The 27641-nt window shown below is 40.4% G+C and overlaps 1 protein-coding gene across 1 annotated transcript; it reads left to right on the forward strand.

The window, feature by feature from the left end:
- Nucleotides 1-9: 9 nt before the first annotated feature.
- On the forward strand, nt 10-22265 carry zcchc8 (zinc finger, CCHC domain containing 8). The gene is made up of 14 exons (XM_070887795.1): nt 10-224; nt 1853-1895; nt 2291-2365; nt 2473-2578; nt 2663-2740; nt 9386-9489; nt 10468-10530; nt 10642-10702; nt 15128-15258; nt 15712-15854; nt 16816-16940; nt 18008-18094; nt 20119-20239; nt 20733-22265. The coding sequence occupies exons 1-14, from the start codon at nt 50-52 to the stop codon at nt 21602-21604; spliced, it is 2184 nt and encodes a 727-aa protein (XP_070743896.1). The 5' UTR covers nt 10-49; the 3' UTR covers nt 21605-22265.
- Nucleotides 22266-27641: the final 5376 nt, after the last annotated feature.

The following is a 27641-nucleotide window of genomic DNA, read 5'->3' on the forward strand; positions in this document are numbered from 1 at the left end:
CTGACCTTCGCCCTTTCACCCGGCGGACGTCACTCAGCCTAGTGACAAGATGGCCGCTGAGCGGGTGGAATTGGATTTTGGGGACCGCCAACTGTTCGAGGAGTTTGAAGATTCAAAGCCTTCTCACGTCCGTTTTACCGACTCCGAGGATGCGGGCGAGACGGAGGCTATGAAGGGAAAGCTGCAGGAATGCGAGGAGAGCGTAGGTTACCTGAAGGCGGAGAATATCCTTCTGTTTCAGTGAAATGTGACTCACAGAATCAAACGGGGCGCCTCAGGAGCGATTGGCTCGTGTCGGAGAAGCCGCGTAAAGTGGGATTAAACGGGGCAGAGCGGCCGTTTAACGACGTTCGCTCGCTGTTTTCAGGCGTTCGTTAGCAATTTGTGAGATCGCAGTTACCCGGTTTTTCTAATCTGATTTTGGTTTCGCTTCTTGGTTTGGCTTCACCGGATAGGCCCAGAACAGAGGCCTCCGATTCATCTAATTGTAGCTTCGCTTTCAATTCCTCAGGAATCCGACCGGAGTAACTTCCTGCACTCGAAACGCGTTTTTTTTTTAAACCGCTCCCTATGGAGTGTTTATATGATTTTAATCTATTTAGTTTGGAGCAAATCTAATTTTAGACTAAGCACATGTGCGGCAATGGATGTGTTCATTCAGAATGATTGTAAATTTCGTTGCCTTGAAATTTGTAACTTTTTTCCCAGTCTCATACCTGCAGAGTTCATTCATTGCTGCTCTGAAATAGCTTTTGATTAACCCATTTACGGTCAATCCATGGAATAATGTACATCATTTGTATGTTTCAAAATCTTAAATGTCTGTCATTACTCCAAAACCATTGATAAATGTCGTAGTAGACACTCTTCCTGTAATAAAGGTTAAATTATGATTCATTCAAATTGCAAATTTAGCGTCAGTGTAAAGGGGTAATCGGATGTGAAGGTCCGAACTAAAGCGGAGTGAGACTCCTTCCTCCAGACCATAACTCTGGATTCAGTCTGCATTTAAACTGTAATTGTAATACAGGCGCAAAGCCAAACCGCTTCACATGGGTGCAAAAATTGTTGTGTTAATGCACTTTTGGTCCTGATTTGAGACTGGCCACTGCTTGGAAGTATGTAGAACTAGTTCTCCAGACAGACTCTACATAATCATACCAAGTACCGATTAATTTCTGATAAGATTAAAAATGAAGTTTAAAAAGTTCTGAGGTAGTCTGTTTGCTTAGCACTACGTGTAGTCATGTAGCTGGTGCTAAAGCTGAAGGACTGAGACAACCTTCTTGAGCTGGTCTCCCACCACTTATTAAAATATGAAATACCACAACATGCAGTTATAGCTGTATTTTTGCATTGGTGTAAAAACAACTGAAAAATGTGTCGTAATATCTAGGAAAAATAAATCTGGTATTTTGTTTTGGTGCTGATATTGTGTAGACCTCTGTCCATTTCAAATGAGGATTATTGTAAATGCATGGTGATTGGTGCAGTGTTAAATTGTGTTTTTATACGGGTGTGAATGATGCTGATTGGCATCATTTTATTATTGAGATTTGTGAGATGTCTGTGTAGTCCTTGGTGATTAAAGTTTGAAGTTGAGAGAAGGAAAACTAACAAGTATAGCTTTCTTGCCATTATTTAGTAAATAAAAGATTACCACTATTACAGTATGGTGTGTGTGGTAAAAGATGGGTTGAATAGTGTACAAGTAGCTGAGTATATTTTAATGTACTAATAAAATATTGTACGATGTCCTGACCACAGTACACTGGAAAAAGGTTTTTTAAGGGTTTGATCTTGAATGCTTATTGTCAATATGTTGAGGTTTTTTCCTTAACAGTCTGTTAACATCAGGAACTGAGGAGGAAGTTGAACTTGTTGACCCAGCCAAGGTAACATGAATATACATTTTGCATTTAACACTGAATAATGTTTTCGGTCATTGTGTTCAAATGAACTGCTGCATTCCGTCACACAGATAATGTAATATTTTCCATTTTATACACTGCTATCTCCATACATGTCAATGGATTGTATGTTAATATTTGGCCAGTTTTATATTCTGCATTTTAGCCATTAATAGCTTAAGAGACTGCCATTACATAAAATCGTCAATATATCTTGGTTTATAGGACACAGTTGCTTGGCACATTTGTGCAATGTATTAACCGAATAAATGTAATATGTCTGGTTTGTGTTTAACTTTCAACATAAATGTTGAATATGGAATCCAATCCAAGTTAAGTTTTGAACATTTTCATTAACTTCTAACCTTTCTTTGTGCCAGTAAAATAGTTGTGAGTGACTCCAAAACAGATGGTCCAATGGTTCAGATATTATTTATGAACAATAATATTTCAAAGTAAGTTTGAGTTTAAGCATAATCACATTTTAAAGTTTTACTTATTGCTTTACAGTATTTCCAATTTGTCACCAGCTGCTCTGATTTGTGCACCCATTTAATTTCAGGCAGTTTCATCAAGAAATTGAAGATTTCATTACAGGTTTAGCTGAAAAATATGAAAAAGAAACGCAAAGTGACCCTGAAAAAACATCATTTAATGTGAAACCTCAGGTGAATAAATATATAATTTCAGAAAATACAGATTTTGTTCAGAGAATTTTTGAAATATTTATATAAAAATACCTTTCTTTTCAGCCATCAAGTGTGCTACTGGAAGAGCACCTGGAAGTGAAAACTTTAAATACGGTCAAGAGAATAAAAGATGCATTTCATGTAAGTGACAAATCCTAATATCATTATTTGTTTGAATTATTAAAAGCCATGGCTCAAAACTGAAGTCACAATCTCTGAGCAGATCAGAAAGATCCAAGTTTGATCCCTGGTCTGTGCCGAGTTAGCTGGTCTCTGGAGTTAGCAGGAGTGATGCAATTGGCAGCAGTGTTCCCCTGGGTTGGGTAAGGACAAATCGACCAGGATTCCCGCACCTACTTGCAATCCAATAGCTCCTGTTGCAAATGCACGTGGATACCAGATGAGGACAGGTTTGAGCTTGGTGCAATGTGTGGCACAGTCAATAGTCAATTGCCATTCACTGTCCTGGCTCATTTGAATAATGGTCTCTTGGATGAGGTATCAGAAGGATCATGAATTCTATTCAAATTATTTAATCTTCTGTGGCAGTTCTCCCAGCACCAAAGATAGTCAAGCAGAACTTCAGAATATCTAAACATGTTATTCAACCGTGGTTCTTTCCATGGTCCTCACAGTTTAGAAATAATTGCATTCCGAATTTGGTCATCCCTGGCTCCAATTAAAACTTGTTCCTAACTGGACGTTAGCCATTTTTAAAAATTAAGGCATTAATACCATGCTAACTGCTATGTAATGAGCTTTTCACATATAGGATGGTGGGGGAAATTCTTGTCCCTATTCTTGTTTGAAGCTTGTTAATTTTGTACTCGTGCTTAGTTCTTTTCTCATTCTTGCATCTGCCTTCTCTCTTAGCATTTTACCTGGATTGTTGCCCCCCTCAATCTCTTAAATGATTCTCTTCATAACTTAACAGAAATATCACTGTTACATTTCTCTGATACCTCAGAAAAACATTTAGTTTTTGAAAGTAGTATGGCCAAAACTACATGATATTCGAAATGTGGTATTGCCATTCATCTAATCAAGGTTAAAGTAATTTGTCTTAACACATAGTCACATACTCTTGAGATGCATCCTGGTATTTGATTAGCTTTGTTGAGGGTCCCAAATTGATCATACTCTTTCAATGCATGGTCATTAATCTTCTTTAATTCTTTTTCTATTCCAACTTTATTAATGTGCATTTCAAAACAGGATCTCTGTGCATTGTTTAGAAACATAGAAAATAGGTGCAGGAGTAGGCCATTCGGCCCTTCGAGCCTGCACCACCATTCCATGAGTTCATGGTTGAACATGCAACTTCAGTACCCCATTCCTGCTTTCTCGCCATACCCCTTGATCCCCCTAGTAGTAAGGACTACATCTAACTCCTTTTTGAATATATTTAGTGAATTGGCCTCAACAACTTTCTGTGGTAGAGAATTCCACAGGTTCACCACTCTCTGGGTGAAGAAGTTTCTCCTCATCTCAGTCCTAAATGGCTTACTTCTTATCCTTAGACTGTGACCCCTGGTTCTGGACTTCCCCAACGTTGGGAACATTCTTCCTGCATCTAACCTGTCTAAACTCGTCAGAATTTTAAACGTTTCTGAGATCCCCTCTCATTCTTCTGAACGCCGGTGAATACAAGTCCAGTTGATCCAGTCTTTCTTGATATGTCAGTCCCGCCATCCCGGGAATCAGTCTGGTGAACCTTCGCTGCACTCCCTCAATAGCAAGAATGTCCTTGCTCAAGTTAGGAGACCAAAACTGTACACAATACTCCCAGGTGTGGCCTCACCAAGGCCCTATACAAATGTAGTAACACCTCCCTGCCCCTGTATTCAAATCCCCTAACTATGAAGGCCAACATGCCATTTGCTTTCTTAACCGCCTGCTGTACCTGTATGCCAACCTTTAATGACTGATGTACCATGACACCCAGGTCTCGTTGCACCTCCCCTTTTCCTAATCTGTCACCATTCAGATAATGGTCTGTCTCTCTGTTTTTACCACCAAAGTGGATAACCTCACATTTATCCACATTATACTTCATCTGCCATGCATTTGCCCACTCGCCTAACCTATCCAAGTCACTCTGCAGCCTCATAGCATCCTCCTCGCAGCTCACACTGCCACCCAACTTAGTGTCATCCGCAAATTTGGAGATACTACATTTAATCCCCTCGTCCAAATCATTAATGTACAATGTAAACAGCTGGGGCCCCAGCACAGAATCTTGTGGTACCCCACTAGTCACTGCCTGCCATTCTGAAAAGTACCCATTTACTCCTACTCTTTGCTTCCTGTCTGCCAACCAGTTCTCAATCCACATCAGCACACTACCCCCAATCCCATGTGCTTTAACTTTGCACATTAATCTCTTGTGTGGGACCTTGTCGAAAGCCTTCTGAAAGTCCAAATACACCACATCAGCTGGTTCCCCCTTGTCCACTCTACTGGAAACATCCTCAAAAAAATTCCAGAAGATTTGTCAAGCATGATTTCCCTTTCACAAATCCATGCTGACTTGGACCTATCATGTCACCTCTTTCCAAATGCGCTGCTATGACATCCTTAATAATTGATTCCATCATTTTACCCACTACCGATGTCAGGCTGACCGATCTATAATGCCCTGTTTTCTCTCTTCCCTCCTTTTTTTTAAAAAGTGGGGTTACATTGGCTACCCTCCACTCCATAGGAACTGATCCAGAGTCTATGGAATGTTGGAAAATGACTGTCAATGCATCCGCTATTTCCAAGGCCACCTCCTTAAGTACTCTGGGATGCAGTCCATCAGACCCTGGGGATTTATCGGCCTTCAATCCCATCAATTTCCCCAACACAATTTCCCGACTAATAAGGATTTCCCTCAGTTCCTCCTTGCTATAGACCCTCTGACCCCTTTTATATCCGGAAGGTTATTTGTGTCCTCCTCAGTGAATACCGAACCAAAATACTTGTTCAATTGGTCTGCCATTTCTTTGTTCCCCGTTATGACTTCCCCTGATTCTGACTGCAGAGAACCTACGTTTGTCTTTACTAACCTTTTTCTCTTTACATATCGATAGAAGCTTTTGCAATCCGTCTTAATGTTCCCTGCAAGCTTCCTCTCGTTCTCTATTTTCCCTGCCCTAATCAAACCCTTTGTCCTCCTCTGCTGAGTTCTAAATTTCTCCCATTCCCAGGGTTTGCTGCTATTTCTGGCCAATTTGTATGCCACTTCCTTGGCTTTAATACTATCCCTGATTTCCCTTGATAGCCACGGTTGAGCCACCTTCCCTTTTTTATTTTTACGCCAGACAGGGATGTACAATTGTTGTAGTTCATCCATGAGGTCTCAATGTCTGCTGTCAACCCCTTAAGTATCATTCGCCAATCTATCCTAGCCAATTCACGCCTCATACCTTCAAAGTTACCCTTCTTTAAGTTCTGGACCATGGTCTCTGAATTAACTGTTTCATTCTCCATCCTAATGTAGAATTCCACCATATTATGGTCACTCTTCCCCAAGAGGCCTCGCACAACGAGATTGCTAATTAATCCTCTCTCATTACACAACACCCAGTCTAAGATGGCCTCCCCCCTAGTTGGTTCCTTGACATATTGGTCTAGAAAACCATCCCTTATGCACTCCAGGAAATCCTCCACTGTATTGTTTCCAGTTTGGTTAGCCAAAATCTATATGCATATTAAAGTTACCCATGATAACTGCATGCACCCCTAATTTCCTGTTTGATGCCCTCCCCAACATCACTACTACTGTTTGGAGGTCTGTACACAACTCCCACTAGTGTTTTCTGCCCCTTGGTATTCCGTAGCTCCACCCATACTGATTCCACATCATCCAAGCTAATGTCTTTCCTTACAATTGCATTAATTTCCTCTTTAACCAGCAACGCCACCCCGCCTCCTTTTCCTTTGTCTATCCTTCCTAAATGTTGAATACCCTTGGATGTTGAGTTCCCAGCCTTGGTCACCCTGGAGCCACGTCTCCGTGATGCCAACCACATCGTATCCGTTAACTGCTATCTGCACAGTTAATTCATCCACCTTATTCCGAATACACCTCGCATTGAGGCACAGAGCCTTCAGGCTTGCCTTTTTAACGCACGTAGACCCTTTAGAATTTTGCTGCAAAATGGCCCTTTTTTGTTTTTTGCCTTGGGTTTCTCTGCCCTCCACTTTTACTCATCTCCTTTCTGTCTTTTGCTTCTGTCTCAATTTTGTTTCCCTCTGTCTCCCTGCATTGGTTCCCATCCCCCTGCCATATTAGTTTAACTCCTCCCCAACAATACTCGCAAACACTCCCCCTAGGACATTGGTTCCAATCCTGCCCAGGTGCAGACAGTCCGGTTTGTACTGGTCCCACCTCCCCCAGAACCGGTTCCAATGCCCCAGGAATTTGAATCCTCCCTGCTGCACCACTGCTCAAGCCATGTATTCATCTGTTTAATGTATTTAGACTCATCAGTTGATTTTTATAATTTGGTGTTGCCTGCAAATTTTATATTACATGCATTATTCCCTGCCATATTATTTGCATTGTGGTAACAGTTGGGAAACCAGAATTGATTGCTGAAGAATTTATTCCTTATTGCCCTTTTTTCTCACGGCTTTTCCATTTATCAGCACCTTTTTTCTATTACCCAAGTCTGCTGTATTTATAGAAACGTTGACAGCATCCTGTATAAACCTTTTGACTATTTTGCCTCACTACTAGTATTAAGCTAACATGGTCCATAATTTACTGGCTCATGTTTCATACTGTTTTTCAGAAATGGGATAAAATTCAGTATCTTCCAAATGGCCCCAATCCTCAGATGCAAGTTCCATATTTGTGGAATTCCTAAAAATGTTGTTCACAGCCATACCTAATTCCTCTTGTATCTTTTGAGAATTCTAGGGTGTGTCCTATCTGGTCTAAGTACCATTAAAAGTTCATTTCTTGAGGGTTTTTTTCAATATACACTTCAGACCTGTAATGGATTTCTGAGCCCGTGATTGTATCCAGAATTGTACATCAGCTGTTTTTTTATTTTGATTTGATTTTGGGAGACCAATGTTTGAGCTGTCATTTACATGGCTAAATCTGGCTTCCTTATCCTTGTGACAGACTAGGTCTGTTCATCTGCCATCAGGATAAGGGAAAATACTTAGTAGTTTAAATGCTGGGAGATAGCTCATAATGCAGATTCCAAGAGGCTGGCATCCAACAGCGCCAGTGTAAAAGAAATTCTAGTCTTCATTTGTGAAGAGCAATGTAAAGAATTTAACATGCCTTCCATTTCCGACACCTATGTTTCTGCCACATTTAACCATTTAAATGTCTTATCTGGTATTTTATCACTCGGCTACTACAGTACATGTATAGCTAAAACATTTATTTGGATTCCAGTCTATAATCTAACATTCTACTGCTCTCATCTCTTCTGTATTCATTTTAATTATTGGAAACTGATATTTGCATGATTCTGAGTCCTAAGCATTAATTGTTTTCTTGTATCCTTTCATTTTGTGCTGATGGACCATCCAAACTTTATTTTATACACATTTGACTGCAGTTTTAACTGATCATAACCCTTTTACCTATGTTGAGTTAGTTTATTATGGCAGCCACTGAATTCAATGCAACTATTTCTAATAATTTTATATGGGGCATGTTTTAAATAATTTTTCTTTGCACTGTGCACTATTGCACTGTTGAGAGGGCCAGCAGGTTCTGTTAATACTGCTAAGAGATGATACCCTCAGATGATTCCCTCTTCATGTGTGGGGAAAACACCCAATCTTTGCTGTGCTGCCTCTCTTCTATATATGGCCTGGCTGAGCTCAGGACCTGTTTGGGGGTGGGGGCAGCTCATATCATACTACCCCATGGCTTTGCACTGGTACATCAATGCACTATGCACCAGATCTCCTCCTGTACTTGTATTTAATTAACTAAATGATCGGGTCATATCTGTCTCATAGTTTCTTTTAAGTTAGTTTCCAATGCTAATTACCATATGTTTATCCTTGTGGTCCTCTAGTAAACAAATGTATTTATGCAGACACTACAGTATTGCATACTGAGCCACTTTCTGTTCCAAGCATATTAATTCTTGGATGCACTGTACTGAACTTGACTGAGATTATTTTGTTCAGTATGCTATTTCCAGCCTCCCTGTTTCTTAGCTGGACCTGTATTGCCACAGGAAAACAAATCTATAAGTATGAATTTCCTTTATACTATGATAGTGGTATTTACACTAATCTATACAACATAATTCTTACAATGTTATTGTCTGTAATTGAGCCAGGTAATTTATAATACTAGTAATATGACAGTAGTAGAAAATTCACAATTTTCCATGATCCAAAACAATCAGATTTCCTGTGTTTTTAAACATTACAAGAAAATCAGGTATCTCCATTTGCATATGTTTTATCCTCCATCCAAGTGCAGTTTAGTTTTAAAATATAATGACAACTACAAAAGAATAGCAATCTGTACACCAGGTTTTAAATAATCTGATTTGGTGTCTGCCACAAGAGCTTTTCTGTATGCTATTTTAGAATAGTTGTTTAACATTTCAAGTATTACTGTGACTGTTGTTTTTTTTTTTCCCTGTGATTTGATGAAGTCCCTCTTGATTATTGCACTGTAGATACGTTGAACATATGCACAGTGAATTATTTGAACTTTAATGTGACAATTATTGCAGTAGCAAAACAAACGATCATTAGTCTTTTGCCAACTAGTACATATTAGGAAAGTTTTTGTAAATTGTTTTCATGCAGGTTGTGGGAAGCGTTCAGTACTTCACCAACTTTTGCCTTGACAAACTCGGACAACCATTGCTAAATGAGAATCCACAGCTGACAGATGGATGGGAAATACCCAAGTATCCTGCACACTGAATGGAAAGCTTCTACCTCAGTTGACTTGTTCATTGTCTGTTAGATCGATATATCTTCTGAATTGATTCTGAACAGAATATAAAATCATATGGATTTTTTTCTAGCCATTCGGGGTGTCAGTGTACTGTTAGCATACTGTATTAGGAGTTTGGGAATAAAATATTTCTCATTCAGATGTAAATTTCCAAATGCAACTAGTTTAATGCTATAACTTTAATTTGTGGACTTCCAAATGTTTATAAATTTTAGCAGATAAGATGTTTTCCAATCTATTTGAAATCTATTTCATCGCTTTATTAAAATAATGCTCCTGATCTTCTGAAGAGGAGGAAGAATGAGGATTTAAAGTGCAATCATAACTTTTATTTTTCAAAATTTAAACTTGCATCTGGTTCAGGCTGCTAGTTTTATTTAAACAAAATTGTGCAAGGACCACAGTGCCCTTAATGGTTAGAGTCAGATCTTAAAGCAAGCAGCTTTTTTGATCATCTTGACTTGCCACATATAACAGCATTACTCTCTACATTAATTAGTGTTTAGTTGTTTGCACAGAATACATAATTTTATTTACTGTGCAGATCACTTAACGGGTTCTTGCATGTTTGGAAATGTCTGTTCTGTAATAGAAGTGTTGCAATATGATATGCAAAAATCGTGAAGTGATATTGTGGTCATCACCTAAGATCATAGTAATTATCATTACTCGGGTGGGTGAAGTAGTTTAAGACGACTGTAATGGTCCAGATGCAGGGGATTAATTATTTTTCATGGAAAATGACCAGATTAATGGTAAGAGTTCTACAGTTGTTGTAGCCCCTCAGTGCTTAATATAAAGAAAATTGACTTGCCATTGAGCATGAGGAACTCTTGTAATGCAATGCTGCAATTTTATTAAGGCCAAGAAGCTTATTTAAACACACAGGTTTTTGTGAAAATTAGTAATTCCTGAATGCGCTGTAAAGATATCAGCAAGTCTTCACCCAAGTTGTATCCTTAGATGGACAAGTGGAAATGAAAGCTAAGAGGTATGTATAAGTGCATGGGCTTCAAATCTTTTGTTGAAATTGATATTCAAATATGTTCTTTTGTTGAAACACACTATTAACTTAGGAAAAAACACATTTTGTATCAAATAGGCCAAAGCCTTGTTGTTTCAACTGTGGTTCAACAGAACATCAATTAAAAGATTGTCCAAAGGTAAGATCGTTGTGATTTTGTAATGAGGTCTTGTTCTAGATGGACAACAGTTACACATATCAAAGTCATATAGAGGTCAACAATCTGCTTATTCTTTGATGGGAACTTATTTTACATCAAGGTGCACACGCTTCTGTGACCAACTATTTTTCCTGCTTAATAATTGAGCTAAACACCAGCTTACTTAAGCTATGGTATTTGTCCATTTATAGTACTCCATCTAGGCTCAGTGGTAGTAAGCTCGCCTTTGAGTCAAAAAGATGTGGGTTCAAGCCCTGCTCCAGGACTTGAGTGCACAATCTAGGCTGTCAAATCAGTGAAGGGAGTGCTACTTTGTCAGAGGTACTGTCTTTTGGATGAGATGTTAAACTGAGTCCCTACATATATTTTTCCTGCTCAAGTGGACTCCGCAATGTTCAGAGAAGAGCAGGGAGTTCTTCTGTCCTGAGTTTCAGTCCTCCATCAACTGACACCATCAAAACAGTTTAACTGATTATTTATCTCATTTGTTGTTTGTGGGACCTTTGCTGTATGCAAATTGGCTGTGAAGTGATTTGGGACATCTTGACAAAAGGTGCTATATAATTTATTTTCTTCATTGCAGTGTTTTGATAGATTAGTAATTTTAGAAAACAAATTGAAGATTTCTAATGGGTAATGCTATCTGTGGGCTCCTTCGGTAGTTTGATGAATAAATGTTCAGCATGGAGTGGAATGGAGCAACAGATCCTGAATTTGGTCTCTGTTGAGGCAGTGTTTACATAAGAACATAAGAAATAGGAGCAGGAGTAAGCTATACGGCCCCTCGAGCCTGCTCCGCCATTTAATAAGATCATGGCTGATCTGATCATGGACTCGGCTCCACTTCCCCGCCTCCTCCCCATAACTCCTTATTCCCTTATCGCTTAAGAAACTGTCTATTTCTGGCTTAAATTTATTCAATGTCCCAGCTTCCTCAGCTCACGGAGACAGTGACTTCCACAGATTAACAACCCTCAGAAGAAATTTCTCTTCATCTGTTTTAAATGGGCGGGCTCTTATTCTAAGATAATGCGCACTAGTCTCCCCCATCAGTGGAAACCTCCTCTTTGCATCCACCTGGTCAAGCCCTCTCATAATCTTATACATTTTGATAAGATCACCTCTCATTCTTCTGAATTCCAATGAATAGAGGCCCAACCTACTTGACCTTTCCTCATAAGTCAACCCCCTCATTCCCAGAATCAACCTAGTGAACCTTCTCTGAACTGCTTCCAAAGCAAGTGTATCCTTTCGTAAATATGGAAACCAAAACGGCACGCAGTATTCCAGGTGTGGCCTCACCAATACCCTGTATAGCTGTAGCAAGACTTCCCTGCTTTTATACTCCATCCTCTTTGCAATAAAGGCCAAGATACCATTGGCCTTCCTGATCACTTGCTGTACCTGCATACTAACCTTTTGTGTTGCATGCACAAGTACCCCTAGGTCCCGCTGTATTGCGGCATTTTGCAATCTTTTTCCATTTAAATAATAACTTGCTCTTTGATTTTTTTTCTGCCAAAGTGCATGACCTCACACTTTCCAACATTATACTCCATCTGCCAAATTTTTGCGCACTCACTTAGCCTGTCTATGTCCTTTTGCAGATTTTTTGTGTCCTCACACATTGCTTTTCCTCCCATCTTTGTATCGTCAGCAAACTTGGCTACGTTACACTCAGTCACTTCTTCCAAGTCGTTTATATAGATTGTAAATAGTTGGGGTCCCAGCACTGATCCCTGCGGCACCCCACTAGTTCCTGGTTGCCAACCATAAAATGAACCATTTATCCTGACTCTCTGTTTTCTGTTAGTTAGCCAACCCGGTGAACTTTTATCTTGTGCAGTAACATTTTATGTGGCACCTTGTCAAATGCCTTCTGCAAGTCCAAATACACCACGTCCACTGGTTCCTCTTTATCCACCCTGTTCGTTACATCCTCAAAGAACTCCAACTAATTTGTCGAACATGACTTCCCTTCATAAATCCATGCTGACTCTGGCTGACCGAATTTTGCTTTTCCAAATGTCCTGCTGCTGCGTCTTTAATAATGGACTCCCAACATTTTCCCAACTACAGGCTAACTGGTCTATAGTTGCCTCCTTTTTTAAATTGGGGCGTTACATTTGCAATTTTCCAATCTGCTGGGACCTCCCCAGAATCCAGGGAATTTTGGTAAATTACAACCAATGCATCCACAATCTCTGCCGCTACTTCTCAAGACCCTAGGATGCAAGCCATCAAGTCCAGAGGATTTATCTACCTTTAGTCCCATTATCTTGCTAAGTACCACCTCCTTAGTGATTGTGATTGTGTTAAGTTCCTCCCCACCCCTATAGACCCTAGACTCTCCACTGTCAGAATATTGTTACTGTCCTCTACCGTAAAGAGTGACACAAAATATTTGTTCAGAGTTTCTGCCACCTCCATGTTCCCCATTACTAATTCCCCGGTCTCGTCCTCTAAGGGACCAACATTTACTTTCGCCACCCTTTTCCTTGTTTATATACCTGTAGAAACTCTTACTATCTGTTTTTATATTTTGTGCTAGTTTACTTTCATAGTCTATCTTCCCGTAACTTTTTTCAGTCGTTCTTTGCTGGCTTTTAAAAGCTTCCCAGTCTTCTGTCCTCCCACTAGTTTTGGCCATTTTGTATGCCCTTGTATTTAATTGAATACCGTTCTTTAGTTAGCCACGGATGGCTATCTTTTCTCTTGCCTTTCCTCCTCACTGGAATATATTTTTCTTGAGAGTTGTGAAATATCTCAAATTTACACCAGTGTTCATCAACCGTTCTACACTTTAATCTATTTTCTCAGTCCACTTTTCCCAACCCTGCCCTCATACCTTCATAGTCTCCTTTTTATTTAAGCTTAGTACGCTGGCTAGAGATCCAACTTTCTCGCCCTCCACCTGAATTTGAAATTCAATCATGCTATGATCACTCATTCTGAGGGGATCCTTTACTCGGAGATTGTTTATTAATCTTGTCTCATTACACAGGACCAGATCTAAGATAGCCTGCCCCCTGGTTGGTTCCATTACATACTGCTCAAGGAACCCGTCCCTTACGCACTTTATGAACTCCTCCTCAAGGCTACCCTGACCAATTTGATTTGTCCAATCAATATAGAGGTTAAAATCACCCATGATTATTGCTGTTCCCTTTTTACAAGCCCCCACTATTTCCTGGTTTATGCTTCGACTAACAGAGTTGCTACTGTTAGATGGCCTATATACTACACCCACCAGTGACTTTTTCCCCCTTATTATTCCTTATCTCCACCCAAACTGTTTCAACACTCTTATTATTTGAGTCAATATCGTTTCTTACTATTGCAGTGATTCCATCCTTTATCAGTTGAGCTACCCCACCTCCTTTTCCTTTCTGTCTGTCCTTCCGGATTGTCAAGTACCCCTGAATATTTAATTCCCAGTCCTGGTCACCTTGCAACCACATTTCTGTAATGGCTATCAGATCAGACCCATTTGTCTCAATTTGTGCCGTCAACTCATGTATTTTGTTACAAATGCTACGTGCATTTAGACAAAGTGCCTTTTAAGTTTTTTTTTTACCCTTTTTTTCCGATGTGTTTCCTCTCTCCTTCAAACTCACTTTATTTTTGCTTTCTGATTCCAGCTTTACTCCCCTCCCTACTGTATCTATTCTCAGTTTCCCATCCCCCTGCCAAGCTAGTTTAATCCTTCCCCAACGGCACTAACAAACCCCCCCCAGTGAGGATATTGGTCCCGGCTCTGTTGAGGTCCAACCCGTGTGGCTTGTACAGGTCCCACCTCCCCAAAAGCAGTCCCAATGCCTCAGGAAACTAAAGCCCTCCCGCCTGCACCATCTCTCCAGCCATGTATTCATCTGCTCTACCCTCCTATTTCTGTACTCACGAGCTCGTGGTTAGGGTGAGGGGCCACAGGCAGCCACTACAGTTTACCTCTCTGCCCCTGGGTTGGTGATCAATGATCAATTGACCCGCCCCCACTGGAAAATGCATGTTTGGAAATGGGGTGAGGATAAATCAGTTTGGTTGTAAAATTACCTGCTGATACTCACTTACTGTTTATGCTTAAGTGTGAAGAATTGCAATAAGGTCGATGGCCTACATAAAATGTTACCCAGCATATATCAGGAGAGGCAGCCAATAAAATTGTTTGGGAGAGAATGCAATTTGGAGGCAGCCTTTTCTTAAATTGATTGATCTTCAAAGAAGGGCAAATGAAAGCCTATTGTGAATTTTTGATGACTGACAATACATTAAAAAATTGGCTTCTGCATTTTCCACTTAAAATTCCAACAGCATGAATTTTCATATTTTTACATTAACAATTGCACATGACAATAATTGTATTAAATAACTAACATTCATATAATCTTTCAATTGACTTTATAGCCACGCGATCTTGCTCGTATTAGTGAAAAAAGGAAAGAGTTCATGACGATGGCTAGTGATTCACCTCATTCAGGCTCTCAACAGCGGTATCATGCAGAGAGGTTTGAAAAGTTCAAACCAGGTGTTATCAGGTAAAAACACTTAGATGGCACTATCATAGAATTATGCAGCACAGAAGGAGGCCATTCGGCCCATCGTCCCTGTGCTAACTCTTTGAAAGACCTATCCAATTAGTACCACTCCCTTGCTCTTTCCTCACAGCCCATCAGTGGCAGGATATGCCCAATGGAATTAACACAGTCTTCCCCTTGCTTAAGTAACAATGCTGGTGCTTGCGAAATGGCATGGCATATTCTATTTCCCCACCTCCAAGAAAATAAATAACTGTTTTTGTGTGGTAAGCTGCCTATTTTCATTACTGATTTTTGTTTGGCAAACCATCATTTACAAAATCTGTTCAACCATGAAACTGTAAATGTCCCCAGGAATGTCTTGCTGCCAGCCACAGATACTAATATTTATTGTTAACATTGAATAATGTTAATTAACTCATGGGTTTTTGTTTCACTTAATCGGTTCTTCAGTGCAGAACTTAAAGAAGCTCTGGGGATGACGGATGAAACTCTCCCACCATTTATTTATCGGATGCGTCAGTTGGGTTATCCACCAGGATGGTTGCTCGAGACTCTGCAAGAGAATTCCGGGCTTGCTTTATATGATGGAAAAGGTGAAGAATTTCAAATCTGAACTTTGTAAATATGTAGATACTAGAAGTGTATGTGGTATGTATAACACTTTTTTTAAAATAAATGTATTGGGGCATCTTTTACTTTTTTCAGTGCCATGTGGTAGTTTTGCTTTTTAAGTTAGCTTACTGGGTACTGGGGGGGAGGAACCCCACAATACTCCGTTCAGTTAATGTCTCAGCTCATTCTGTTGTGGGATATACTGAAGTGGGGTTACCGCAATATGCCCCTTGCTTGTGCTGTTGAACATGTTAAATGTTTTCAGGTTGTCGCATTATCAATCATTAAAATGCCATATGCGGAAACTAAATTCGGGATGGCACTGGGTAAAATTGCTGACCCTTTTTTTTCTTCCCCTTTCCCACCCCGCTACTTTTTTCTTTCCTTCTCTAACTGAGGCACTGTGTTTAACTGTAATATATTCCTATTACTGGCGTGACACGATTGATTAACTCAGCACAGACTGAGATTGAACCTGGGATCTCCGGCTGCATGGCTCCGAAATGGTGACTTTAGTACACAGCCTCTAGGAGAGCCAGAAAAAGTTTATTTTTAATTTGTTCTTGTGATGTGAGTGACTCTGGCAAGCCTGCATTTGTTTTGCTTATCCTTAGTTTCCCTGAGAAGATAGTAGTGTCTTCGCCTTGAACCATTGTGGCCCAAGTATTGGCTTGTACTCTCGTGATTGCATTAGCTGGTGAATTTCAAGATTTTTACCCAACAACAATGGGGAAAAAAATACAGTTTTTGTCCAAGTCAGGATGATGTGTGACTTTTTTAAAAGCATTAAAAAATGTATGTTTTCACCAAAATTTAAAAGAAACTGAATATCTCATGCCTTCTGAATGAAGGTTTAGTACTCTATTCTGAAAGTTCAGTCTGCTGGCTTTTTGTCAGGACACAGTTTAACACATTTTAATAGTTGTCTTTTTTTATATATAGATTCTAGTGATGGTGAAATGGAGCATGACAAACATCATCTAAAAACTCGCCTTCCATCCTATGACACAAGTAAACTAATAGATTATGCAGGATTCAATGCTGTCATTCCAAAAGGGATTCAGGATGTAAGCATTGCACTTGGTATACTCCAATCTATGTTTCTTCCCCACCACACCCTGAGTTTCTTCTGTCCTTTTCCAAATGTGCTGGTTAATGCTGGACTTAATTTTTTCCAGGCATTGGCCAACCATTTGGTACCTTTTCAGCCTAGATGGTGCGTGCTACCAAGCAGTTTGATCATGGAACATTACAATCTTGTCATTAGCTCAATTGTCCAATAGGAGTCACTGAAGTTATTAGAAGCAGAATCCTGGTTTGCAGTTTTTTCCTCTTGGCTTCAGGGCTAATTGTGTTCCTAGCGGAGAGCAGCTAGCCCAGCACAAACCAGGAATCAAAACTCCCATCCTCCTGGTCCTTATGGCCGAATACAACATTAGGTGGTGCATTGATCAACTGAGTTATCACAGGATTCTTCAATCAATGTTCAAGCAGTATCTGCCTTCTCCAACACTTTATTAGCATTCAGCAAATGTTTACTATTATCCTTTTTGTCCACCCAGTGCCCCATTCTCTTCTCTTGTTTTTAGGATTTGTAAACTTATACCAAGAACAATTTTGGATCTTCAACCAATTGAATGCTTCTGTGAATCAGATGTTCTGAAAGTGGTCTAGATTCAATTCCCCTACAAAATAACAGTGCTGTCATGGTTTTCTCAGTATCCGCGCTTACCTGGAATCTTGTTATATAGTTTGCAGTATTTAAATTCAAACCTTATTCCACAACATTAAAAAAATGAAACAAACCTTTTGCTATTTGACCACTAGTGAGAGGCAGTTTTAGCTGGGGAGGTTCTAGTCTAATTAACTGTTTCTTTTTATTGCTTCAGGGTAAAAAGTTTATTTAAAACACTTTTTGTAGAAAAAGTTTGTAATGAAATTCAGCAGTTATGGTTGCTCTACTCATAGTGGTTATTTTGCTTCAATACACTTGTCTGTGAAACTTTTGCTGCTGTAATCACTATACTAAGTTGCAACATGGACGATTTTATCTCTGGTCTGTTTGCTGATTTTATTTATGAGTGCCATAAGTTTTTACTAACTTAATTATTTTGATATTTTATGTTGCCACTAGGAATGGAGGCTGTATGCTTCAATTCCGATGCAATCCCATCAACTGAAGGAACACTTTGCACATCAATTGAATGCTAATGATTGCACAGTAAGTTTTAACATTTCACCTTTCGTCTCTTGCATTTTCTTTTTGTGTTGATTCGAATTTCTGGTTCAGTCTTTTTTTTTAAATTTGCAACTGGTAATTGCAAATTCACACGAGTAGTAGGTAAATGGCTAAAATTAACTAACTCGCCGTGAAACGGATCAAAACTACAGTCTGATCAACGTGGTTCAGTGCCGCACTAGGTTCACATCTAGCCACTGAACCATCAGAACACCATCAAAAATTTTCATCCTTGTTTTCGTATTCCTCCATAGCCTCACCCTCCCTATCTATGTAATCTCCTCCAGCCCCACAAGCCTCCGAGATATCTGCGCTCCTCTAATTCTGGCCTCTTGATCGCCAATTTTAATCGCTCCACCATTGGCAGCCATGCCTTCAGCTGCCAAAGCTCTGGAATTCTTTCCCTAAACCTCAGCCTCTCCTTTTAAGATTCTCCTTAGAACTACCTCTCATCTGCCCTAATATCTCGTTATGTGGCTTGGTGTCAAATCTCTTTGATAACTCGCTTGTGAAGAACTTTGGGACGTTTTACTACTTTAAAGGGGCTATATAAATACAAGTTGTTGCTGCTGCACAGGTTTGCTGCATCTAGTGGAAAGGCATTGAGCAGAGGCCAGCTACCACCCAACACTTATGTCCTGCCAGGCAGCTGTTGCACAATTCCTAATGAAGTGTACAAGGTTTCTAAGAGCAGGTTTCCTACGGTGCGCTGCCTTGACCTGGATTGATCAAGAGAATTTTGTGCAACTTCAAATTTTTCTGAAATCGATGTCACAATTGCACACCATTTGACATTTGTTCATGAGAGGGCAATAATATTTGTTAAAACTGCTGTCATTGTAATTCACTGAATTATTTCAATAAGCAATTTTAAATGTATTTGTAAATGACCTGCTGGAGTGAATTGGGTATAGATTGTATCTCACAGAATTTTATAAGTTCAGCCTATCACACCTGTGCTAGCATGCTGTAAGAGCTACCCACTTAATCTCAAAAGCAAAATACTGCGGATGCTGGAATCTGGAATAAAAACAGAAAATGCTAACTCTGCTTCCTCTCCAGAGATGCTGCCTGACCTGAGATTTCCAGCATTTTCTGTGTTTTAACCCACTTAATCTCATTGAACAGAGTTCCCATTATTGATCACTATCCACAACCTTTATTGGAAAGTGCATATGTATTGACATCCGGTGAAAAAATTGAACTCCGATGACAATGCTCCATAATCAAATAGTCGTCATCATCATCATAGGCGGTCCCTCGAAACGAGGATGACTTGCTTCCACGCCAAAAAAAGGACAAGTTCACAGGTGTTTCAATGAAAAACCCGACCTACATCCTGAAAGGTGGAAGATGCTTGTGCATGCATTTTTTTAATGTGGGGTGGCTGTTGCACATGGGCTTGACACAGCTAGGTCTTTGTCCAGTGGCAAGGATTACCCAAGACAGCTGGAGACCAGCTCTGCTGCACAGACCTAGTGCGCACACTTAACACAATGTGGGCTGGTGTGTGCTGCCCCTGGCCCAGAACTTGCGCCTCCCCGGGCCCCGACCTACGAGAGACCATCAGTGGCAGGTCGGGGCCATAAAAGGAGCGGCGAGTGGCGGCCAAGAGCAGCGTGGAGGCATGCCACTACATGGTGCAGCGCGAGCCAGTGCAGGAGGGTAACGATTGTGAAGAGTGACATCACCAAGGTCCAGGTCAGTGATTGGAATGTGGGCAGATACAGCAGGAGCAGCGAGGACGGGGCGAAGGAGCGGCGAGAGACTGGAGGGAATCAAATAGTCTACCAATGCTCACTGTCTGGCCTCGTACATGAGGAATGGCCATTTTGGGTGGGGTACCCAAGCACTGTACCTTAACATGAGACAGTACTAATGAGATAAAAACATTGTGAAGCAGAGCAATTTTAATACTACTGCTGCTTTTTAACCATTAATGTAAAGTAGAAGCACTAATTTTATGTAACTGACCTAACTTAATAGCAATTCTTATTTCTTCCTAGACTAAAAACAGTTCAAACAAAAGGGGTTCGGATACTGACTCAAGTCTTCGCAGTGTAAAGAAGCGCAAGTCTGAAGAAATCGATACAAATGTGTATGCTTTTGATATGGACATAGATTCAGGTACAGCAATTAAATATGTTCATGTCTCATCTAACATGTTGCTTACCAAAAAATAGCACAAAATGGGAATTCCCTTCTAAGACTATATGGTGTTGTTTAAAGCCTTGGATCCTATGGTTTAAGAGGGCTTCTATACAAATACGGAGTATAGAGATACACTAGATTTTTTCCTCCTTTAGCATATGCTATTCCCGTGAAGAGGGTGGACCATCTTTCTGTCAGTTCTATTCTGAAAACTGCATCCATATGAGACAACTGTAAATTACACTGCAGGCTCTGCTTTTTCATCCTGTTCTATGCTAATGTTAGAAAGACTTTGTTGTGATTGTAAATATCCTGGTCTTAACTGGCCTTTATGCAGCACAGTAGTTGATTATAAGATTGCTGGATAAACCAAATTTACTTAAGAAGCAAGATTATCCTGAAATATTGAGACTCCTAACGTGGCTCAGTTTTGCTGCCGTTTAGTACCTCTACTTTATTTCTCCTGCAGGTTCAGAAACACCACCAAGACCATTCCCACTTGTGCCACCCATACCTCCTGGTTGCCCATTAACTTCATCTCCCCCTCCTTTACCCAAGGGAACACCCCCTTCTACACCACCTACGTTTGTCCCACCTGCACCACCTACTCCAACACGCCCCCCACTTCCAAAAGATACTCCTCCTTCTACTCCAAATTGCTCTCCAGCAGGACATTCATTGCAAGAAGGAAATGCCCAAGCTGTAACTGCTGAGATTGTAGATGCAGATGTCTTGTCGTTGGAAGAATTGGAAGAACAACAGCGGTTGATCTGGGCTGCATTGGAGCAGACTGAAAGTACTAACAGCGAGACAGATGGTCCTTGTGATTCTCCTGTAACCAAGATTTCTGCAAATTCCTCACCAGCAATAAATCCACCTGACAACTGCATGGAAATTGAATCTAATGACAAAATGGGGACACTAATAATGGGGACACTGGAAAATAATATGGGGAGTCCAAGTGCTGAAGCATCTTCAGTTGATTCTAGAGATGAACAAATCAGTTTGGTGGGACACACTTCGAACACTGGCGAGAACACTGAACCTGAGAACTCCGGAATGGAAATAGAGGGCAGTAGAACGATTCAAGATTCTACAACACCTGAAGCATCTATTGGAGGAAACCAAGTATGTTTGGAGAAAACAGATGGGTCTATCACCAGTGCTGCTGTCTCAGAAGCACAACAGGAGAATAGGATCTCTTCTGTGCCTGATATGAGTAAATTTGCTACTGGAATCACACCTTTCGAATATGACAATCTTTCCAAGGCAACCGGAACTTACCTCAAACTCAGGAGCTTATTGAAGAATTCTCCAAGAAACAAAATGAAAAAGAAATAAATGTCAAAAAAAGTACTGAAACTTTCAGATCCAAGGCTTCCAAGTCATGATATGACCATGTACGATATTGGAGCTTTTTTCATTAAGACCTCCATTTCAACAATTTGTGGCGGAGCTGGTGTTTTAGTAAACACATCAAAAAATGTGGAGTCAGTGCTATTTTAATATGTAGGGTTGGTAATGCGTGAAAACTTGTCTGGTGTTACAGAAAGAAGCTTTTCTTGTGTAATATTCATTTTCAAAGAGGCACTGTTGAAATTTGTCTTTAAGGCATGGTCTCAATTTTTCCGACATGGATTTAAGTGTACAGTGGGTTTTTAGTCATTTCTTGTACATCAAAAAAATTTTGTTTATATAACAATACATGTTTGTTTTTGATATTACCAATGTAATTTTATATAATATACTGCCAGGGATTTTAATGTACAGTATTTTAAATTCTAATAACTGATCATTGAAATTGTCAGGGATTACCAGGGCTGTTTTCAGGTATTTTATGAATATCCACATATGCTTTAGTTTTTTAAAGCTGCTTCTACCTTTGTAACGCCATTCTTTGCCAGAAGTATACAGCCTTGGACTACGGGAATATGATGAACAATTCCAAGACATGTTTTAGTATTTTGTGACTGCATTAAATGGCATAGAAATTTGCAGGAAATACTGTTGTGATCTTGGTTGGTTTTATTTATCAGTGAAAAAGGATTGACTTCCATATATTTCACTGTTGCCCAACTACCCACCCAGTAGGTTATCTTCTGGTACAAACTTTGGGGCGTCTGTAGTCTAGCTTTGGAATTTTTTTAGTCAAATGACATCCTTTAACCTGTACACTTATCAGTTGTCATTTTCTCATACTAATATTTTAGCTGTTTAGTTTACAACTTCGAGAGTTCAGCACAGTTGTGTGCAGTGTCAGATTATGCATGTACTTTTTGCATCCAACCTCTTAATTTGTCTGGAGCTGAAGTGTCAGCTGTGACTCGGTAAGTCAGACTGTTGTGGGTTCAAGTCCCACTCTAGGGATTTGAGCGCACAAATCTAGGCTGACAATCCAGTGCAGTACTGAGGGAATGCTGCACTGTGCACTGTCAGTGGTGCTGTCTTTCGGATGAAACATTAAACAGAAGTCCTATCTGCTATCATGTGGACGTAAAATATCCCAAGACACTGTTAAGAAGAGGAGCAGGGGAGTTGCATACAAAAAATGACGGACAGGTAAAGATCATCTGGTCCATCAAGCCTGTCCCCCACAATTGCGATACCTTGTGTATCACAACATATGCACTGCATCCGAAACCATGTGATCTCCTGGGAGAGGCAATTTTTAAAAACCCAGGCCAATTTGAGGGAAAAAATCTGGGAAATTCCTCTCTGACCCATCTAAGCGATTGAAACTAGTCCAAGAGATTACTCTGCCCATTAAATTCCCTGCAGTTACCTACCTTCTGTAAGGGTTAATCTCCACCACAGCCAGAAACAAATCCAGCTTTTGGTTGAAGGCATTCAGTGAGTCTGGATCCACCACATGAAATGGCAGCTTGTTCCAGAGGTCTACTATTCTCAGAAAAGAACCACCTCCTGACATCTAACCTAGATCTAGCCTTATACAACTTAAATATCCTCGGTGTTCTGGTCAATATTTATCCCTCAATCAACATAACCGAAACAGATTATCTGGTCATTGCTGTTTGTGGGAGCTAGCTGTGAGCAAATTGGCTGCCGAGTTTCCCACATTGCAACAGTGACTACACTTCAAAAAGTGCTTCATTGGCTGTAAGGTGCTTTAAGATCCCCGGTGGTCATGAAAGGGGTTATATAAATGTAAGTCTTTCTTTAAAATGGTTATCAAATCGTATGACACCATTTCATTTTTAAAAATTGTTACTTTTTTTTAAACCCAACGGTAGGCTTTTATGAGCTACAGCATGGTGGAAAGATTTTCACCATTCTACATTTTTCTATGTCACCTTGTAGGAAATGTCAAAACTGATTTACGTGTTTAAATTACCCACTTGATTTGTGTCTTTAGTCACGTCACAAGAAGGTGTCTATTTTCATGTGGTGATGTCCATTTTCAGAAATAATGTGAAAAGTGAAATGGAATAAGCACATCATGTTGATCATCTGAGCTGAATACTGGAAAAGACAGTAAACACATAGCTAATGCAGACATAACTGAACCTCTGCTATTTTGCCATCTCTAGTAGTTCCTAACCCCAACAAGTCCATAGTTATTTTGAATTTAGTTATTTGGAAAGCGAAGGAACAGCGTACCTATTGTTGACTGAAGAATTGAGGAACATTGGAACAATAAATGGTGATAATAGATATCCATACATATGACCCTACACATGAGCAATTAGCTAATCTTTCTGCAAAACGTTACTTCCTGAAGTCATGTTTTTGTCACTTTTATACCAATTTATTCCTATTATAAACTCCTATGTCCACATGGATACTAGAATCTGCCTATCTTAACACATACTGTAATTACACCCTCTTCTCAATAATGACACTAGCACCTCTGATTTGTGGTTTGGGTCCCATTTTCCCAGTTCTTTAGTCTTTACTGCAGAGGAACTCTTATTTTCCAACTAACTACTCTGCAATATATGAATTGTGTGTGTGCGCCTGGGTCCGGTTTTCCTCTGCATCCTCTAACTTCGCTTCTGAAGACTGCACCTTGTCTTGGTTCCATTCTGTGCAAAGCCACAGTTGTCAGAATCATAGAAACTTGCAGCACACAAGGAGGCCATTTGGCCTGTCGTGCCAGCTGACTTTTAAAAGAGCAGTCATGCTTTATTCTTCACCCCTGCTTTTTATCCATAACCTTGTAAGTTCCTCATCCTCAAGTGCCTGTCCAACTCCCTTCTAAAATTATTTATGGAATTTGCTTCCACCACCTTTTCAGGTAGAGCATTCCAGATCCTGACAAATTTGAGTGAAAAATGTTCTTCTCATCTGCCCTCCAGATCTTTTGCCAATGATTTAAAATCTATGACCTCGCCAGAGGAAATAGTTTTTCTCTATCTACTCTTGTATGCTTTTTTAACCACCTTATCAACTTGCGGTGCCACCTTTAAGGATTTGTGCACATGGACATCTAGGTGTCTACACTTTTTAAAAATCATGCCATTTATGATGCACTGTCATTCCATATTCATCTTCCCAAAGTGTTTTCACACTTCTCTGTATTGAACTCCATCTGCCATGCCTCTACCCATTTCACCATCCTGTTTGTCATACTGCAGCCAATAAACTTCTCATCACTATCTATTGCTTTGCCAAGTTTGGAATCATCTGCAAACTTTACAATGCAGCTCCCTATACTTGAATTTATAAAAATTGAAAAGAATAATGGACCCAAAAGTGACTCTAGGGAACACCACTGCAAACGACCTCCCACCATGAACAACATCCATCCACCACCTGCTTCCTGTCACAGCCAATTTCATATCCACACTGCCACTTGCCCATAAGTTCATGAGCTTCCACCTTATTAATAAGCCTGTATGGTATTTTGTCGAATGCCTTCTGAAAGTCCATCTACTGCACTACCTTGATAAACCTGTTACCTCAGCAAAGAACTCAGTCAAGTTAGACATGATTTGCTTGTAACAAATTCATTCTGCCTCTCCTTGATTAATCCATGCCTTTCCAAATAAGTTTATTTTGTCCCTGATATGGTTTCCAACAACTTGCCCAACACTGATGTTCGGATGACTGACCTGTAGTTTCCTGGTTCATTCCTCTCCCTTTTCTTGAATAGTAAAACATTAACAATCCTCCAGTCCTCTGGCATTACTCATGTATCCAATGAGGATTCAAAAATTATGACCAATGCCTCTGCTGATCCTATCTTTGCCTCTGTCAGCAACCTAAGATGCATTACATTCCATCTGGACCAGGTGACTTGCCAACTTTCAGTAATGCTAATCCTTTTAGTATGTCTTCTCTATCTGGTACTATCCTGTCCATAACTTCCATCTCTTTTAGTGTAAACTTCACATCATCCGCTTCCTTTGTGAAGACTTCCCGTGAAGATTTCCCTTTGGGTCCTTAATAGGCCCAACTTTTTCCCTAGCGAACAGCTTAAAAATGTTTTAGGGTTCAATTTAATGTTGCTTGCTAATCTTTTCTTGTAACCTCTCTGCCTTCTGTATTAACTTCTTCAATTCACTCCTGTACTTTCCATAATCTTCCTGGATATTAACAGAATCTTGTTCCTGACATTTGTCATAGGCCTTTTTTTAAATTTTAACTTTTATAGATTAAATAGTATATTAAAAATCTTACATATGACACACTTCCAGTCGAAAAACCTTACTACTTATTGTCAGAATTGTCTGTCTTTTATCTACATTTAACTTTGAAAATCATTATGTAAACATTTAGGGCTAGACTTTCCACTCAGATTGCTATCGCCCAAAAAATGGGCGATGTTCCAGCCTGAGCAATTTTTTATTTTTCATTTTTCAGCATCGCTGGAAGATTGTCCATTTTTTTTCATTGCTACTTTCGGCTTGTTATTTTGGGTGATAGCCTTCGTGATGTGAAATGGGCCTTAGCGATGTGGAAGGCTGGCATCCATAGCAACAGCCGTTCTGCACATGTGGGGGGTTTTTTGCAAAGAAGTTTTCCCGCGATTCAGGAGGTCGGGCGTCATCTGCGCAGAAGGCAAAGGGAGGGAGAGAGAAAGCTTTGCTGTGAAAAAGATGCATTTGTCATGGAATTTGAAGGTATCCCAACAAGAATCTGGGGAGAGTGGGCAGGATGTGGAAGGGAGGAAGAGGGCAAAACCCTTCTCCAATGAGGCCCTCATTTATGAGGTACACTCTCGGTGGGGCCAACTAACCCGGGTTGGGCGTGGGGCGAGATTGCCGATGTGGTGTCATCGGTGTCCCACAAGCCGAGGGGATCGGACCAGTGCCGCAAGAGGTGGGACAGCCTGGTTGCTTCGGCAAGAGTAAGTATTAAATAGACTTTAAATTGTAATGATCCACTGAATATGTAAATCTGCCAGATTGAAATTAAGCTGGGTATTGTGTAGATTCCCTACTAAGATTTGGACAGGGTTCGGAACCTGTACCCTTTAAGTCTAATTTTGGCACCGTCTCCTTTTGGGTTATATTGGTGGATGAGGCACAACTGAGCACTGAGGGGTCCGATCACCTTTACCCAGACTCTGTCAGTCTCCCCGGCTGCTGTCACTTACATAGTGACCCAGCCTGGACTGGGGGAGAGCAGCCCTGGCTCACTGTCTGCCCTGGGGCTTTGGGACATTAGCTCCGGACACGTGGAGGTCTCCGAGCACAGCCCATGGACATGGTGCCCCCTCCCATTACACTCATTGCCCCCTCCCATTACACTCATTGCCAAGCTTATCAGAGATCCTGATTTCCACACCACCCCCCCCGCCTCCGGGGGACCTCCATCGAGTCAAATAAACTGCCTATCTCCCCTCAGGCGCCGAATGCAACTGCCCATGGATGGAGCCCTTCCTGGAGATTGTACGCGAGATATTTGGTGTTGAGTGTTAGTTACTAAACGCAATTTTATTAAATCTTTCCTCTAAACCTAGATGTTATAACCATGCATCCATTGGATGCAAACCGTATTAGCATATAATGTTAGAATCTGTTGTCTTTCTGTAATAGTACCTAGTCAATTAGCTTATGCCATGTTCTTGTCACGTTTGCAGAGGAAGATATCTAAGAATCGATCGGAGCAGAGGCGCACCGGAGGAGGACCTGCTCAAGTACTGCTGCTCAGTGACTTCGAGGAACGTGCTTCAGCACTAGTGGCCAGCCACCGTCGCTCTGCCACCCGTGGTAGTGCAGATCCTGTTGTTGCGCCACGTGTAAAGCAGTGGTAAACCAGTCGTAATTCAAAGTAATTAACGGCATTTCATTATAATATATGAATGATGTCATGTTATGCATACAGCTTCTGTACTACTCCGGTTAACAACATAACATAAGAAATCGGAGCAGGAGTAGGTCATTTGACTCCTCAAGCCTGCTCCGCCATTTAA

The sequence above is a fragment of the Pristiophorus japonicus genome, chromosome 8, assembly GCF_044704955.1.
Source record: "Pristiophorus japonicus isolate sPriJap1 chromosome 8, sPriJap1.hap1, whole genome shotgun sequence".
NCBI classification, from domain to species: Eukaryota; Metazoa; Chordata; class Chondrichthyes; family Pristiophoridae; genus Pristiophorus; species Pristiophorus japonicus.